Consider the following 16059-nt stretch of genomic DNA (forward strand, 5'->3'; position numbering starts at 1 on the left):
AGGTTTACAGTAAATATAATGGCCATGTCTGCACTGTAGACATCATGACCCCTGGTTTCTATCATGTGAAGAACTCGGTTTCTCTACAATGCACCATTTCACATCAAACCACTCTGACTTTGTTTACATCTCAGTAACTGAATTAAGCAGACGTTGTGGAAAATCAGTGGAATTCCGCAGGTTTCATAACGGGTCTTGGCTTGGATGTATAATTGTAGGGATTCTAAGCTTTAGGTTATGTGTGTTCAAAAGTGTCCAAAAATAGCATTTCTGAGGACCAACTACTGAAAGGTTCTTCAGAGTTTGGCTCAAAAGCGACTGCTTATTACATTATTTGTGGCATAATTTGGTCACTTTTTTCATGATGGTGATTATTATTATTATTATTATTATTATTATTATTGGTACACTCAGGGGTACATCCCAGCACCTTTAGTCAGAGAACATAACTGAACCAGAATCCACTGAAATGATCTGTTCTAAGCTGTACTGACTCCACACCCCGCCTCGCCTCCAGGCTTGTTATTTTAATGCTCTAATTTAAAACATTTGGTTATGAAAAGGTACAAATATCTACTTTTCCACTAGGAAAAACTCATGTAAGGTACATTAATGGACCTTAAAACCGCTGCTGTACCTTTTGAGGGTGCACTTGCATTGTCTGTACCTTGATGACTGAGTCATGACCCTGCATGGTGCCTTTATTTGTGCATTAGTAGCACCACTAGTACAGAGTCTGTCAGTGTTGCAAGCTGTGATTCTTTCTGCACCAAGACTAGAATGAAGTGACTACACTGCCTGTTTGGGACTACAGTCTGAATCACTTCAGGCTACAGGAGTTCTTTCCCACCAGAAGAGGGCAATCCGATTCATCGCGCTGGGCGAAGTTGCCAAATCAGACTGAGCATTCTTGTTAGCGCACCGGCAGCGCAGTGGCACACACACACACACACACACGCACACACACACAAGCCTCTCCAAGCCCATTTCTTAGAGATTTTCGAGGGGAGTTTGAAAAAAGAAAGAAGAAGACAGAAACAGAGCACACGTGCGCTGAGGAGAAGCTGCGTGCGTCGCGCGGACGCTGGGATACTCTCATCGCGGACACGCCGCGCGTTCACAGGACGGAGGACCTTTATTCTTGGCAGATTTGGCTCTGCTGGCTTTCTGGGAGTCTTTCATTTATTCGCTTCTGAAAACCGCCCGATGGATCAGGCGACTAACCGCCCGCGCACCAGCAGATTCTGACTCATTCGTGACTGGCAGCGTGTGCGCGGTCCGGCGCAGATCGGAACCGGCTCCGTTCTGTACTTTGTCGGGAACGATGTGCGCGCTTTTCCCCCGCTTTCGTCCGCGCGGAGAGACGTGTTGCTCGGCGCAGCTGCGGAACTGAAATCTATCGCGATCACGGAATTACGGACTTTTTTCAGTCCACCTCAGCAGCGCAGCTGGCACGCAGGAGCACGTCTCCTGCCTCTCTCCCCTCTCTTTCTCTCCTTTCCTCTTTCTTTTTGAACATTCGCTTCGGTCATCGTTCGGTTGCCGGACCTATGCCAGCTGACCGGAGCGGCTGGATGAGGCCGACGCAGCGCGAGGACTGAGAGTGCCATGCGGCTCCCGTGGCCACACCACCAAGCGCTCTAAACCAGAAAGTGGACAGATCGCAGACATGGGTAGGTAAACGACCGCTACACCGCGTCCGCGTCTGAATGCTGTGAAGAGCATCTGAGCTGCGTGCGTTTGAGCTGCTTGTGTTGGCGCTGCGGTCCGGCGACGTTACAGTGTGTTGGGTGTCCAGAGACGCCAGGACTGTAGAGAAATCGGGCAACGGAAAACGAGTCAGACGCAGTGGCCCCCAGTTTAAACTCTGTGCATCGCCTTATATCGCAAAGTTGGGTTTGGCTGCTTAAGTTCAGGTCCTCTCCCTAAATTAACCCCCTCCCCTCCCCTCCCCCACCCCCAAAGTCTCTGGACCCCGGGTTCAGCAGGTTCTGAAGGAGAGAGGTGATGCTAATAAAATAACTTTGACATTGTAAATGCTCTGATGATCGCTGGAGAGATGCAGGCTTCTAAAATAATAACTAAAATAATTTATAAATAAATTAATAATAATAATAATAATAATGATAGTAAAAAAATCACAGCTTATCTTCAGATCAACAGGTTAGCTAAGTGTTTGATGCTGTCCTGCTTTGATGAGACCCTTTTATGACCACCAGCTGATTTCCCTCTGCACACCACCCCCACCCTCCAAATTACAAAGATAAGGTGCTCTGCTGATACTGTCCAGACTTTGATCGATTCATTTCTGTATGTGTGGGAGAGAGAGAGAGAGAGAGAGAGAGAGAGCGCGAGAGAAGGTTGATGTGGTATGGGTGGGGGGTCTGTTGGGGAAGGGGGGGGTACATCGACTCATGATTTACAATTTGACAGCATTTGCTCTGTGTAGCCATTTGTTTTCTTTGGAGCATAGGAGACGGGGGCTAATAATATTCTCTGACCCGTTTCCTATGCGACCAGCTGTCGTTGCCTCGCTCAAGCATCGGCCAGCTTTAAAGAGGCGAAGAAGATGCTGAGAGTCTGAATCTTATTCGTCTCCGAAATCCCACTGACATTCAAGGGCTTATGAGTGCGCAGATGGCCATGTGGTCTCCCCATCAGCAACGAAGAGCACATACTGCCTGATGAAGTAGGCCATGCTTAAGTACGGCCCCCTGAAACAGCAGCAGCCACAACAATAACAGCAATATTCCTTATTCATAAAGCATTGAGGATGTTTATCTGTCTGCAAAAAATGTAAACACCCCAGTCTGATTACATTTTTTGTTGTACAACAGAGAACACACTTAATTGTGACGTTTCTGGTCATTTTGGTATACAATATGTATTGATTTGTTGAGTTTAACATATATTACTCTGTGATAAACAGTCATTTTGCACGTAAATGTGCAGAAGTGTCTGTATAGGACGTGTCACTGAGAACATCAACAAAACATGTAATTTGACTGGGGGTGCCCACATCTCTATCTATCTATCTATCTATCTATCTATCTATCTATCTATCTATCTATCTATCTGAATTGTAGGAGTACATAGCCAAATCTTTGCAGTTGCTTGACTAAAAATAGAAGGATGATGACACCTTTACTGGTTTATTGCTGTGGGCTGTTTTGTTAGTTATTCCATCTATGCTCACATGTTTGGTCAATAAGGCCATTGTTAAATTTTAGGTTGTGTCCTGCTGTCACTTTCTCTTTAGAGCAAGATGCATTAAAAAGGCAATGCACTTAATAATGTGAAATGAGCTCTCCGGAATATGTCAGTTATATATGGAAAATGCAGAACACATTCCTTGAGATGCTGTATGCCAACACAATAAAGCATATGATAATGGAAAATCATCACTTGGTTCTGCACTTTATGCAAAATTTCTTAAGAGCTTCCTCATTTCATTGTTTTGAAATGTTTACATTTCTAAGTATAAGGAACCTTAATATAGAGCAAATACTGAATGCTGGGAATGGCTTCGTTATATTTACTATATTTATCAAGATTTAAGGGGAAATTCTGCCAATTCTTCAAAGTTTGAAGGGAAATGCTGTGTTCTAGAGCAACTTAGAATTGTTAGAATTGTTCACAGTGCTGGTGATAGGAACCGGATGTCTAAAGTGTATATCACAGCATGTCAATGCATGAAATAGTTCATGTATTTTTATTCTGCCTGATGCTCGAGACACTGTTTTATAATAGGTTTGAGGAAAGGCCTTGGGTTCAAACATCTTTCAAACATTTTTTAAAAATCTACTCATGTTTAAGAGATACATGCAGGATGTTGTGCAGCAAAGCAAATTTCATTTTTTTCTTCAGATTTACTCTATTTTACCATCATTAATGTCACATACAAAAACAAGAAAGCAGCAGTGATTTTGGACAGTAAATTACACTCACCGGTCACTTTATTAGGTACACAAATAATATATCCAGTGAGCGGTCAGTTGTGTGGATGAAAATGCCTTGTTGAGGTCAGAGGAGAATGGGCAGACTGGTTCCAGATGATATAAAGGCAAAAGGAACTCAAATAACCAACCAAAATCTCTGAGGAACGTTTCCAACACCTTGTTGAAAGTCTGCCACGAAGAATTAAAGCAGTTCTGAAGGCAAAAGGGTGTTCAGCCTTTTACTAGCAAGGTGTACCTAATAAAGTGGCCGGTGATTGTAAATGGCTATGTTTGCATTGTCGCCATCATGACACCTGGTTCCTATCACCCCCACTGTAGAGAAATCTGAGTCAGTAGGTTTCTCTACAATCAGCTGTCCCACATCAAAACACTCTTTCGGACTTTGTTTACTTCTTAACTACTGAATTAGTCACAAATGTTTATTTTCCCCTTTAAATCTTTATCTGCCTGCAATTGGAATGTCCCTTTCACATCTCGGGAAACAATATGAGGCAATGTATTATGGTAATAAAACAATATTTGCAAATGTGTTCAATTTTTTTATAATTTTTATTCTTATTACATTATTATTGATAATTTTTTTGTCTTCTTGCAGTGTTTTCATCCATGAAATAAAGGGTGTATTTATGTGTAGAAAGTAGAGTCTATTACTTTACCGTTTATGTCATTCTTGACTTTTGAGAATAGACGTGCATTGAATTACATGCTCAGGTGGGGAAAAAAAATCCTATTTTTCCTCCCATTCCCCCCTCGCTCTCGATCACTCTGCCTGTCTTGGCTTACTCTAGCTCACAATAAGACTTTTGGACAGATGAAGCATCCCTTATTAAATGCCTAAGAGCTTTTCCATGTAATAGAGTGGACTGAGTGTCAAAAGAGATAACTGGAGCGGGAGACGGAAAAGCTGTCAGGAGAGAGGGACAGAAGCAGGAGCCCTATCTGTTTCTTGAGTTTGATTGCCTAAACTGAGGAAACTTGTGCTTGCATGTGGCTAGTTCTGTCTGGGGAAATTAGAATATGGGGAATGGAAATATCATTAAGTGTGATGGCATGTGTAATAAAAAGTGAAGTCATTTCTTGCTGCATTTGAGCTTCCATTTAAATGTGATGAGACTGTTGCAGAGCTGCTCAGTTTTGTGTCAAATTATCTTTGTGTCAGATTAGCTCTGTAGGGTAGAGATTACACTGTTCCCCGCCCACATTCCAGCAAATCACAAATGAGATTAAAGATGCAAAGTTGCTCCTTCATTCAGCAACACTCTATGTAGAGCTGGGATAGCGCAGTAGACAAGCTATTACTGGGCTTTATTAGTTTATAACAGTGCTGGGTGACCATCTACATCATGAGGGCGTAACGGTGCTCGTATTTTCAGACTCGATACGATTTTTGAGTCTGAGACTGAGAGCATGTGTTAGAAAGAGTGAATGATTTAGCAGCGAGAACTTTAGCTCATTTTGAGCAGAACTCAAAAACGCCAGCAGTACATGAGCAGCAAGCACAGCTTTGAACAGTTGTGCACAAATATTATCAAAGTTATTCATCAAAACGAAAGAAAATACACATTTCTGTAGTGATGATTCTTAATGTTACACATAGATTTTCAGACCTTGGGACACATTTCCTTAAAAAAGTTTTTTTTTTTTAATTATTATTTAAGAATGAAAATAATGAAAAATTTAGATAAAATCTAAATCTTCAACCTCACTTTGAAAAGAAACCACAAAGATGTTTAAATAAACATAAATAAAAAATACTTTCAAACTGTGCATTTAAACACATAAAGGAATGCAAAATAGCAGCATTTCCATGTGGACTGTCTTTGCAAAAAAAAAAAATGAAATTTGTCCACTATTTTAAACATTATTTATTTTTTAAATATATACTTTAATAATATATTGATATCATCACATCCTTCCTACACCAGGATCCAAGGAAGGCAGTACTTAAAATTAAGGGCTCCATAAAACATAAATGAAGTACAGTTTAGTTCTTTATTAAATAAAATAGAAACAAAATCACTGATAATCAAAAAAGGGTGGTTAATATATGGTTTTTCATCAGAAGAACTCAATCAACCGTGTAAATTTTATGCACAACAATATTGTAATGTTTCGATGCTATTGCGATACTGGGTTTGAGCAATATCACCCAGCACTAGAGTAACATATTTCCTTGAAATTCCGAGGAAGTAAAGAGCAAAGCAATATAACGACTCATTTTCAGACAAGTTACTTGTAGAAACTATGGCTTGGGCTTTTCTAATGCCTTATTTTGTTAGTTTAGCAATGAATTAGGAGGAGCAGCATGGAGACGGCTGCCCATGCCACATGTGAAATGATTCATACCACATTATGTATTCTAGAGAACGGCTGACTGGGGAAGTTTTCAGGTGTGTGTTTTATTCTCCCATCAAACTTATTATTATTATTATTATTATTATTATTCAGTCCTAGCGATGCAGTATTAGCATGCAAACCCTAATAGCTTATACAGATGTTCCTCTTTTGCTCTTTGTACATTTGCATAACTTGGTGTGATCTTGCCTGAGGTGGTTTGTATGGTTGGGAACACCACAGGAGGGGGAACTGAGAGTACGTCCCCCTTTATTATTCCAAATTATGCTTCGCCAAACACCTCCCGAGTGGTGTGTAGGACACTCCTAAGGTCTTATTCTGCACTAAGACAAGTGTCTGTCATTTTGAAATTCTGCAAAAAAAAAAATATGTAATTTCAGACCATTCCCAGAAAAAAAGAGATATTTTACCAAATGGAAGCATCTTAAACATATGTTTAATATTTTTTATTATGATATTGTTGTAAGCACAAGATTATTTTTTTTAATAGTTTTAAATATTACTTGTTAAAAAAGTACTATGAAATAGACACTTTCTTTTTAATTACTTAAATTAAGTAAAATGTATAGAAATAGGTTGAATAATCTGAATATTAAACTAATTTAAATAAAGATATATAAGAAATGTTAGATGTATTGACTACGTTTAACACTTGTTCAGATCAGTTTTACAGTATATCTATTAGTCAGTTTCATCTTGAAATTTGGACATAAAGTAAAAAGGTAGCTGGAATTTCCAAATTATATAAAAAGAAAGAAATATGGCAACAGCTAAGACAGCACACTACATGAGTTATTACTTGGATTTATTAGTTTATAAGAGTAGTGGCCGATGTATCATCCACACCATGATGGTTTAATGGTGCTTATACAGTGTCTGATTCTGAGCTCCAGATCTTCAGTATTTTTTATGTAAAAATGCATTTATCAATAATTACTATATGTTGCAAATAAATAACTCCTTGTGCAAAACAGATCTTTTAAAACACCACAACTGAGATACAAAAACCTGAACTGTATCATGTAAGCCTCATAGCATGTCTCCCCAAAACTTAAAAATACAGCATCAACATGTCACAAATATGTCACAGTGGATATACAATGTGATCCAAAAGTCTGAGACCACATAGAATTTTTTTCATTTAAACCTGGAAATAAACAACAGGATTTTTAAAAATTTGGACATAAAATGATCTGAAATCTAGTCATTATATCTAATATCTCACTATATTTATTTTACGGCATTTGGCAGATGCTCAACTTACAATTTGATCATTTTACACAGGTAGGCCAAGGTGGTGTTAGGAGTCTTGCCCAAGGACTCTTATGATATAAGGTATAGTGTAGGGTGCTTGTGGAGGGTTGAACTCCATCCTACCACACAATTGCAATAATTATATATTATTTTAAGAAAAATGCTTGAAACGCAAAATTTTCCGCAAATATAGTGAGATAATTGTACTTTAAACTAGAAGTAATTTAAACAGGTCACCTGGACTTTACAATCAAGTTTCCTATTATGTAAAAAGGAAGTATTATGGTCTGCCCTCTCAATTCAAATAATTGGTCTAGATGACCCTCATTTTATGTCTGAACAGTATATCACACATCTCACAGTGATAATGGAGGAGGCACTAAAAGACAAAGAACTGTGATCCAAATTTGTACCTCTGACTTCCTCAAACCTCAAAGCAGTTCATTAAAATACTGATGCAATAAACATTCCTGTCATTATATTTTCCAGTAACATCTATTAACTCTCATTAAAAGAGAGAAAGATTAGGCACTATTTTCAAACAAATGAATGAGTTAAATAAATATTGTTTTTTTTGTTGTTTGTTTGTTTTGATTTCAGAGATAAATTCTAAAGACAAACCGAGTTGACTGTCTTGAAGATACCAGGTTGTTCTTCCAACCCTACCCTGGCCTACTTCAGAGACTAATAGATTAGTGTGTTTCATTCAATTGACCTACACAAAAGTTTTAGATTAAATCTTGAGTCTGCTGCACAGTGCTGGGACTGCCTGATTAAATCAATGGGTTGCTTAGTTTTGTACATGTGTCTGTAGAATTATATAAATACAGTGCAATAATTATGGTTGGAAAAGTGATTTAGCACAGCTTTGCATTGTAGGAAACAGAGTTTCAGTGACTGTGGGCTGACTTTAGGGCAATTATATTAGTGTGACTGAAGGCTTACTGTATTTAGCAAAGCATTTTTTTGCTGTAAGCAGCAAAATAAGCCTAAAGAAATGTAGAGACCACTTTTATATTCAGTTGGATTTATTTTTGGGCATGGCTTGCACTACTGGAGGTTGAAGGATTTTTGTGAGCACCATTAAATAATGACTGTTTTTTACCCTGTATACTCGATAATGTTCTTGTTCATCTACTCTGCAAATCATGAAGAAAGACCACCAAATTTGTTCTTGTATTGCACAGAAGGACAAGTATAACCGTAAATATAGACCAATTATCTTCTATCTATCCACTTTTACTAATCCTTGGGGAATGTTGATTAGTGCTGTGGTTCTCTATATGGAACAGTCCTTGAGGGATTTGAGATTGAGCAGAGAAATGTTTCCTGCTTTGTTTAAATAAATGCTTATTACCTTGTCTAGTTTTTACCTCAACCATTGATACAGAACAGAAAAACAGAGCAGCTGGTCATTGTTTATTCAGAATTGCTGCGTAACAAACAATCTGAAGTAGGGATATTAACAGAGGAACTGAATAGAGTCAATGACCTTCAGCATTAAAGTTCAATTCTACTTTAAGGATAAATGTTAGTAAATCACCTATTTATGCAATATGTAGGGTGTTCTGCTGATTTATGAATAAATATATTCTGTAAGGATTTTTGGCTTGGATGTAGAATTCTTGGGAAAAATAAAATTAAAAATTAATTAGTATAGATTGTGCATTTTAAGGAGGTCTAAGTTAAAAAGGTCTATCACTCTTAAACAAAACCTATGGCATTTTATGCGCATGGACCACTTTTTCAGTGTGTAAAAGAAAGAAAGTAACAAGTCATGTTGGCAATTGGCTGAATGCTGGGATTCAGGTTCACTTATTTACCTTTGCAGTTTCAGTATTGACCAAAGCCTAGATGTTTCCTTCTCACCCCTCTGTGTCTGCAGGGTCCCTGGCGCGAGGCCGCTGGCTCATGATCCCCTTGCTGGTACAGGCCTGGCTCATTGCTTCCCCCAGCAGAGTCCGAGAGCGCCCGTGCCCCCGGAGCTGCCGCTGTGATGGCAAAATAGTCTACTGTGAGTCAAATGCCTTTCGCGATGTGCCAAAGAATGTATCCATGGGATGCCAGGGCCTCTCTCTGCGCTACAACAGCTTGGTTAGCCTCAGGGCTGGTCAGTTTGCCAGCCTCAGTCAACTCGTGTGGCTGTACCTGGACCACAACTATATCAATGCGGTGGACAGTCAAGCCTTCCAGGGTGTGCGCAGATTAAAGGAGCTGATCCTCAGCTCAAATAAGATCACACAGCTGGAAAACAGTACATTCCATACGATTCCAAACCTACGTAACTTGGACCTCTCTTACAACAAGCTACAAGTGTTACAGCCTAACCAGTTTCAAGGATTGCGCAAGTTGCTAAGTCTCCACATAAGATCAAATTCCCTTAAGGTAGTTCCCATGCGAGTGTTCCAGGATTGCAGAAATCTTGAATTTCTTGACCTGGGCTACAATCGACTGAGGAGTCTCACCCGCAATGCATTCGCAGGACTGCTTAAGCTGACTGAGTTACATTTGGAGCACAACCAATTCTCAAAGATCAATTTCTCTCATTTCCCTCGTCTCAACAACCTTCGAGCTCTCTATTTGCAGTGGAACCGGATAAAGTCTATAACACAGGGAATTACATGGACCTGGACCTCTTTGCAAAAGCTTGACCTCTCTGGAAATGACCTGCAGGTGTTGGATGCCAGCATTTTCCAGTGTCTCCCTAATTTGCAGACCCTTAACCTCGACTCCAACAAGCTTAGCAACGTGTCTCAGGAGGCTGTGGCAGCCTGGATCTCTCTGACTACTATCAGTCTAGCAGGAAACATTTGGGACTGCAGTCTCAGCCTCTGCCCTCTTGTTGCCTGGCTGAGGAACTTCAAGGGGAACAAGGAGGCGACCATGATTTGCGCTGGACCCAAGGAGGTTCAGGGTGAGAAAGTTATGGATGCTATGGACACATTCGGAATCTGCAAGGCTACCCCAACTCCATATCTTCTGGTCTCCACTACCCTCATTTCCCCATCAAAACCTGGACGTGTGCTAGTTCCCACAATGTCCAGGGTGGACAAGGAGAGTACCCGTAACACCCCTATTGTCCCCTCTCCTACTGTTGCTTCCCCACCTGTTCCTGAGCAGGACTATGAACATGTGTCCTTTCATAAGATCATAGCAGGCAGTGTGGCTCTCTTCTTATCAGTAGCCATGATCTTGCTTGTGATCTATGTCTCCTGGAAGCGTTACCCAAGTAGCATGAAGCAGCTACAGCAGCACTCCATGGTGAGAAAGCGCCGGAAAAAGGCGCGGGAGGCAGAGCGAACCCTTAGCTCGCCGCTACAGGAGTATTATGTGGACTACAAACCCACAAACTCTGAAACCATGGACGTACTAGTCAATGGGACAGGACCCTGCACCTATACCATCTCCGGCTCCAGAGAATGTGAGGTATGATCCGTCGCCTCCTAAAATCCATTTCCACTGCGGGCTACAAGAGGTAAATGTCTTGTCAATGTGAGGAAAAAAATGTGTTGTGTCCCCATTTCCCCCACAAGCTGTGTCTTTTTAAAGGGTAGGAAACATGGGTCAGTGCATGGCAACTTGAATCATAGGTTTTTGGGGCTTTTTATTCTGGGTTTGATTTTCTTTTTGCTTGTTTGTTTACCTCAGGTATTGTAAGCCAAAAGCATGCACCACGGCACATATGATTGAATCAAATGTCAATAGTGGTTTGGAGGGTTTCTATCAGCTGAAACAAAACACAGAAGTCAGCTATCCAAATATATCAACAATTGGCTTTAAAAAATGGATGTTATGTACTGGATCAAGTCTCTGTGCAGTGGTCCTTTCCTATCCTGAATGTGTTTTGTGAATGTTTTGATATCAACATACATTGCCTCGGGAAAAATTAAGATTTCTTGTTTAAAGAAGCGAGAGAGAGAGAGAGAGAGAGAGAGAGAGAGAGAGAGAGAGAATGATATAATACAGCAAATTTATTGCTGCTGTTCTAAGACAAATATTTACTCTATTTTGAGTACACATGGGTTTTTAAAGCATTGAAATGTTCTCTGATATTCATGCCCTATATCTGTCTTATCTGCAGTTCAGAGCACAGCTAATGACAAACTATATTAATCTTGATATATCACCATTTTCTATGAATTAGGAGGGTTGTGGGTCTTTTCTCCTAACAGGTGAGCGCATAATATATCAATAATGTATCAATAATATATCACATAATATATTATAATATATCAATAATAATGCACTGTTATATATTCTTTTCGTGACATGATATAATTGAGCTTGATGTAGATACACAGGGACAGATTAACACATCTACTGTCTAAACCCTTAAGCAGAGGAATTGAAGTATACATCATAGACATATCTATAGACTATCCATATTTCATTTCTCATCTATGTAACACTCCTTTAGGAATGTAGGAACCCAGTATTGCAATAATTTCCGAATATGTAGGATCAACCAGAAATGTACAATGCATTTGGATATGCAATGGATATCATACTTTCAAGAGACCTTGCCAAAGATCTTGTACAATGCTTTTTGTAAATTTAATATAAAATATAGAATGTTGACTAATAGTTAACGTGGCATTACATTATTAGACAAAGTTTTATATCAGCTATCTGAAAAACAAAATGATTTTAAATATCTAAACTCTAATTATGATATATTCTCAGTAATGTAATGACATTACCTGTGATCAACATTTAAATGTAGTAAATTCCCTATAATATAATAAGATATTATATAATCATTATAAAATGATTACATTATCAGGTTAGACTCTGCATTACATTATTGGGTAAATTATTACATTATTTAAGCAATAGAACACGACCCGAAGGCGAGTGCCATAGATCATCACAGCAGTGAGGTTATTCAGAGTAACACACGACCTTGAGCATGCTATTGCTTAAATAATGAAATAACTTACCCAGTAATGTAATGCAGAGTCTAAACTGATAATGTAATCATTTTTATAATGTAAATATTGATAATATTGATAACATAATGTCTTATTGCATTAAGATAAGATAAGATAATCCGTTATTAGTCCCACAGCAGGGAAATTCACAATGATAGGGAATTTATTACATATAATAAATGAATAAAGTAAGAAATAAATAAATTGGGCTGTGAATGTGTCATTTAATATGTTTTAATGTTTGCAATCCCTTCCACCAAAGCTTGTTGCTACGTCACACTCACTTGCTGCACAGCCAACAGTCCGGCCTCCAGCTCCACACAGACCAACTGAGATTTTGGGAAATTAATGTAGTCTTGTCTTCAGAGTCGGACCAAATCGGCTGCAGGCCAAATGTGATCTTCAAAGTATGCATTTTCTGTTTGTGTGCAGAGTAAAAACATTCAAATGGCTTGGATGTGTCCTACAGCTGTCAAATTCAAAGGCATCTCAGCAGAGTGATACAGTGATGTTATGGCGAAATAACAGCGATTAGAACGCCTCTCAACCAATCAGCTTCTGTGGCCGAAACTAACCGTTGTATAATAGGTATTATTACATGTGTGTTATTATGTCATTATAAAATTATTGCAATATTGGGTACTACAGGGACACATGCAAATGCATTAATTACCTTTTATAAGGCACTACTGGAGTATATATGAATGGCTTATACCAGCATTTACAAGATGACATGAGACATTTTATGACTGAAATAACACTTTATTAACCTAAGAAGCCTTAAACTGAAAAAGGCAGACATTTGTCCTTCAAAACACTTCTACAAAGCATCATTCTCCATCATTCCTAATGTACTGGAACTTGTAGTTAAAAAACACTTATCGGTTCTATATATCTGTAAATGAGTTCAAGTACAACAATTGCAGATGTGAAAAACTACAAATTGTTATTGTTGTTATCATTCACCAGAATAAATATAGTATGTTTACTTTTGATGCTTAAGTACATTTAAAAGCAAGTAGGTTTTTACTGAAATCAATCATACTTTACCAAGGCTATTTGTACTTTTATAAGTACAGGATTAAACATAACAGAAACTTTATGATGTTTCCTAACAGTGTTACAATGGAACAAATGTTTGCTACTTGTTAGTTTAAGGCCCCTTATATCAATGGAATGTCACATACTTCATTAAACATCTTATGTCACCTTGCAATTGCTGGCATAAGGGACAGTCATGGGCTAGTCGAGGTTAGGGAACCAGCCCTGTGACCGGAAAGTTGCCGTTCGCTCCCCTTGGCTGACAGTCCATGGCTGAAGTGCCCTTGAGCAAGGCACCTAATACCCAATTGCCCCCTGGGTGCCGTGGATAGGGCTGTGTGCTCCGGGCAAGTGTGTTCACTGCCCCCTAGTGTGTGTTCACTAGTGTGCATGTATGCAAGTGTTTCACGGAGGTCTGATTCCACATTGTGCAAACACGGCCGCTGATGGTTCTGAATTCAATTCAATGAGCTGTTCACACATATTTAAGTTGGCTTTAAAGGGCCCACATCATACGCTTTTCTTGCATCTTTTCCCTTGAGGACCACAACAATAGTCATAATTCATTTTTATATAACCTTTTTTTCTTGTAGAATTTAACAGGCTGTTTTTGTTACTGTGACGTTAAGAGTGATATAAGATGAATGAGCTCTGTTCTGATTGGTTGTCCAATATCATAACTCATTTGAAAAGCACTCAGAGCTGAAAGTCTTCAGAGCCAAACTGCTGGATATATGTTAATTACTTGGTTCTTGTGACATCACAGAAACAATAGTTTCCTTATACAGACTGGGTAGTGAATGGTACAATATTTTTCCAAAACTATTTAGACAACTCTTTGTATAAGTGAATTCAGTTAGTTTAAGGTGCACCCTTTGCTGGTACTAACATGCATTTGTGCACACACCACTTGTATAATCTCTATAGAAAAGCATTACTGCATTGGGCTATGGAACAGTGGAACTGTATTCTTTGGATTGATGGAGCTCCATTCAGTACCTTTGGGATGAGTTGGAGTGTTTGTGGTCCTGACCTCTTTAATGCTGTTGGGTCTAAATGCACTCACATCCTCACACCAATGCTTCAGCATGTAGTGTAAAGCCTTCCCAGAAGAGTAGAGGCTGATACAGCTGCAAATTAGGAACAAACTCCCTATTAATACTCTTGAATTCTGAAGAAACGTTGGGTGATCAGGTGTCTACAAACCTTTGGCCACATAATACACATCCTTTTAAGAATGCTTTTAAGAATGACTACATGTTACTACAAACCACATTATTTAAAAAACAGGAGGACATTTGGTTTCCCATGATGTGGTCCTTTTAATATGCTATTCAGTTTGTGCATATATTATGAAATATGGAGAGTGTGTTTCAGAGATGTACAAGTGGAGTTATCGAGTCTAGAGATCTGGACCATCTTTCATCTCTTATCTCCACCTGATTTATGTATTATGAAATTCTCAGAGTGGGCTCCAAGGGGTGTTATTTTATCATTTCATATTGCAAACTATAAATACATATGAGTAACAGTGCTGCAATAGTTATGCAGCAGTTGCTGCACTGGGTCAGTGAACACCACAATAAAAGATACTCTCAATGCACAACAATGTGTTCGCAGACTTTGGCATCAACTATGTCTGATCTGCATTCATATGTAAAGTTTATAAACGTTCATAGTGGTGATGTTGAATGTAGAGTAAAGTGGCTGTCTCAGTCTGTAAACCTGACCAGGAAATCTTATGTTTGTAAAAGATGGTTTCTGCAGAGTGTTGATCTGATTAATCTTGACTGCTCTAAAGAGCACGGTGACAATGAAGTGTAAGATCATATGATGACACTGGTGACGTTGTGCAGTCCCACTTTCAGTATTAATCGATCGTGTTGGTATAGCATCTTTAGTACACTGATCATTGTCAGGACATTAAAAAAAGGCTTTTTAAACTAGTTTTGTTTGTTTGTTTTGTGCTGAATTATTTGCCTTCTGGTCTTTTCTCTCAGAATAAGAGTACCGTCCTTCCACCAGCAACCCATTTTTTCCATAAGGGCACCCAAGACAAAAGCAGTTGTTAAGGATCATCACTCCTTCTCTGAGGACTTTGCTGAACATGATTCAATGTTTCTGCCCTTTGCCTCCATTACAATCTTGATTGTCTTTTAGGGGGCGTAAGATTTTACATTCAGTGAGAAATATGGAACACATAGTGGTGCATGTTCCAAACATGTATCTCATCGTTGTTGCCTGGTCCGTATTGTCTGGGCTTTCTGTGTGTTTGAGTGTCTTGGCCACTTTTATTCTTAGTTGCTATGATACGGAGGTCTTAGATACCAGACCAGTGGAGGGCTGGTGGAGTATTTTGGTGCACAGAATAGAAATAATTTTGCAAATGCTACAAGCTATGTTTCATAATTCATCAGTAGCTTCATGTTTCCAGTAATGTTTAATTGCATCTTTAACAATAAAACATTTAGATTGTAATCACTATTAAAAGCTCAGTATGTAAACTTTTCACAGGCAAA

General features: G+C 39.0%; 1 protein-coding gene across 2 annotated transcripts in view; it reads left to right on the plus strand.

The window, feature by feature from the left end:
- Positions 1-895: 895 nt before the first annotated feature.
- LOC108413329 (leucine-rich repeat transmembrane neuronal protein 4) overlaps positions 896-16059 on the plus strand; it is a 182897-nt gene continuing 167733 nt past the window's right edge. Inside the window, exons 1-2 of one of the 2 annotated variants that reach the window (XM_017685798.2) lie at positions 896-1673; positions 9454-10994. In XM_017685798.2, the coding sequence (XP_017541287.1) occupies positions 1670-1673; positions 9454-10994 (1545 nt within the window). In that variant the 5' untranslated portion in view covers positions 896-1669. Of the gene's footprint in view, positions 1674-9453; positions 11044-16059 lie in introns of both variants that reach the window. The other variant, XM_017685799.2, reaches the window with a different exon arrangement.

Source organism: Pygocentrus nattereri, chromosome 28 (genome assembly GCF_015220715.1).
Source record: "Pygocentrus nattereri isolate fPygNat1 chromosome 28, fPygNat1.pri, whole genome shotgun sequence".
NCBI classification, from domain to species: Eukaryota; Metazoa; Chordata; class Actinopteri; order Characiformes; family Serrasalmidae; genus Pygocentrus; species Pygocentrus nattereri.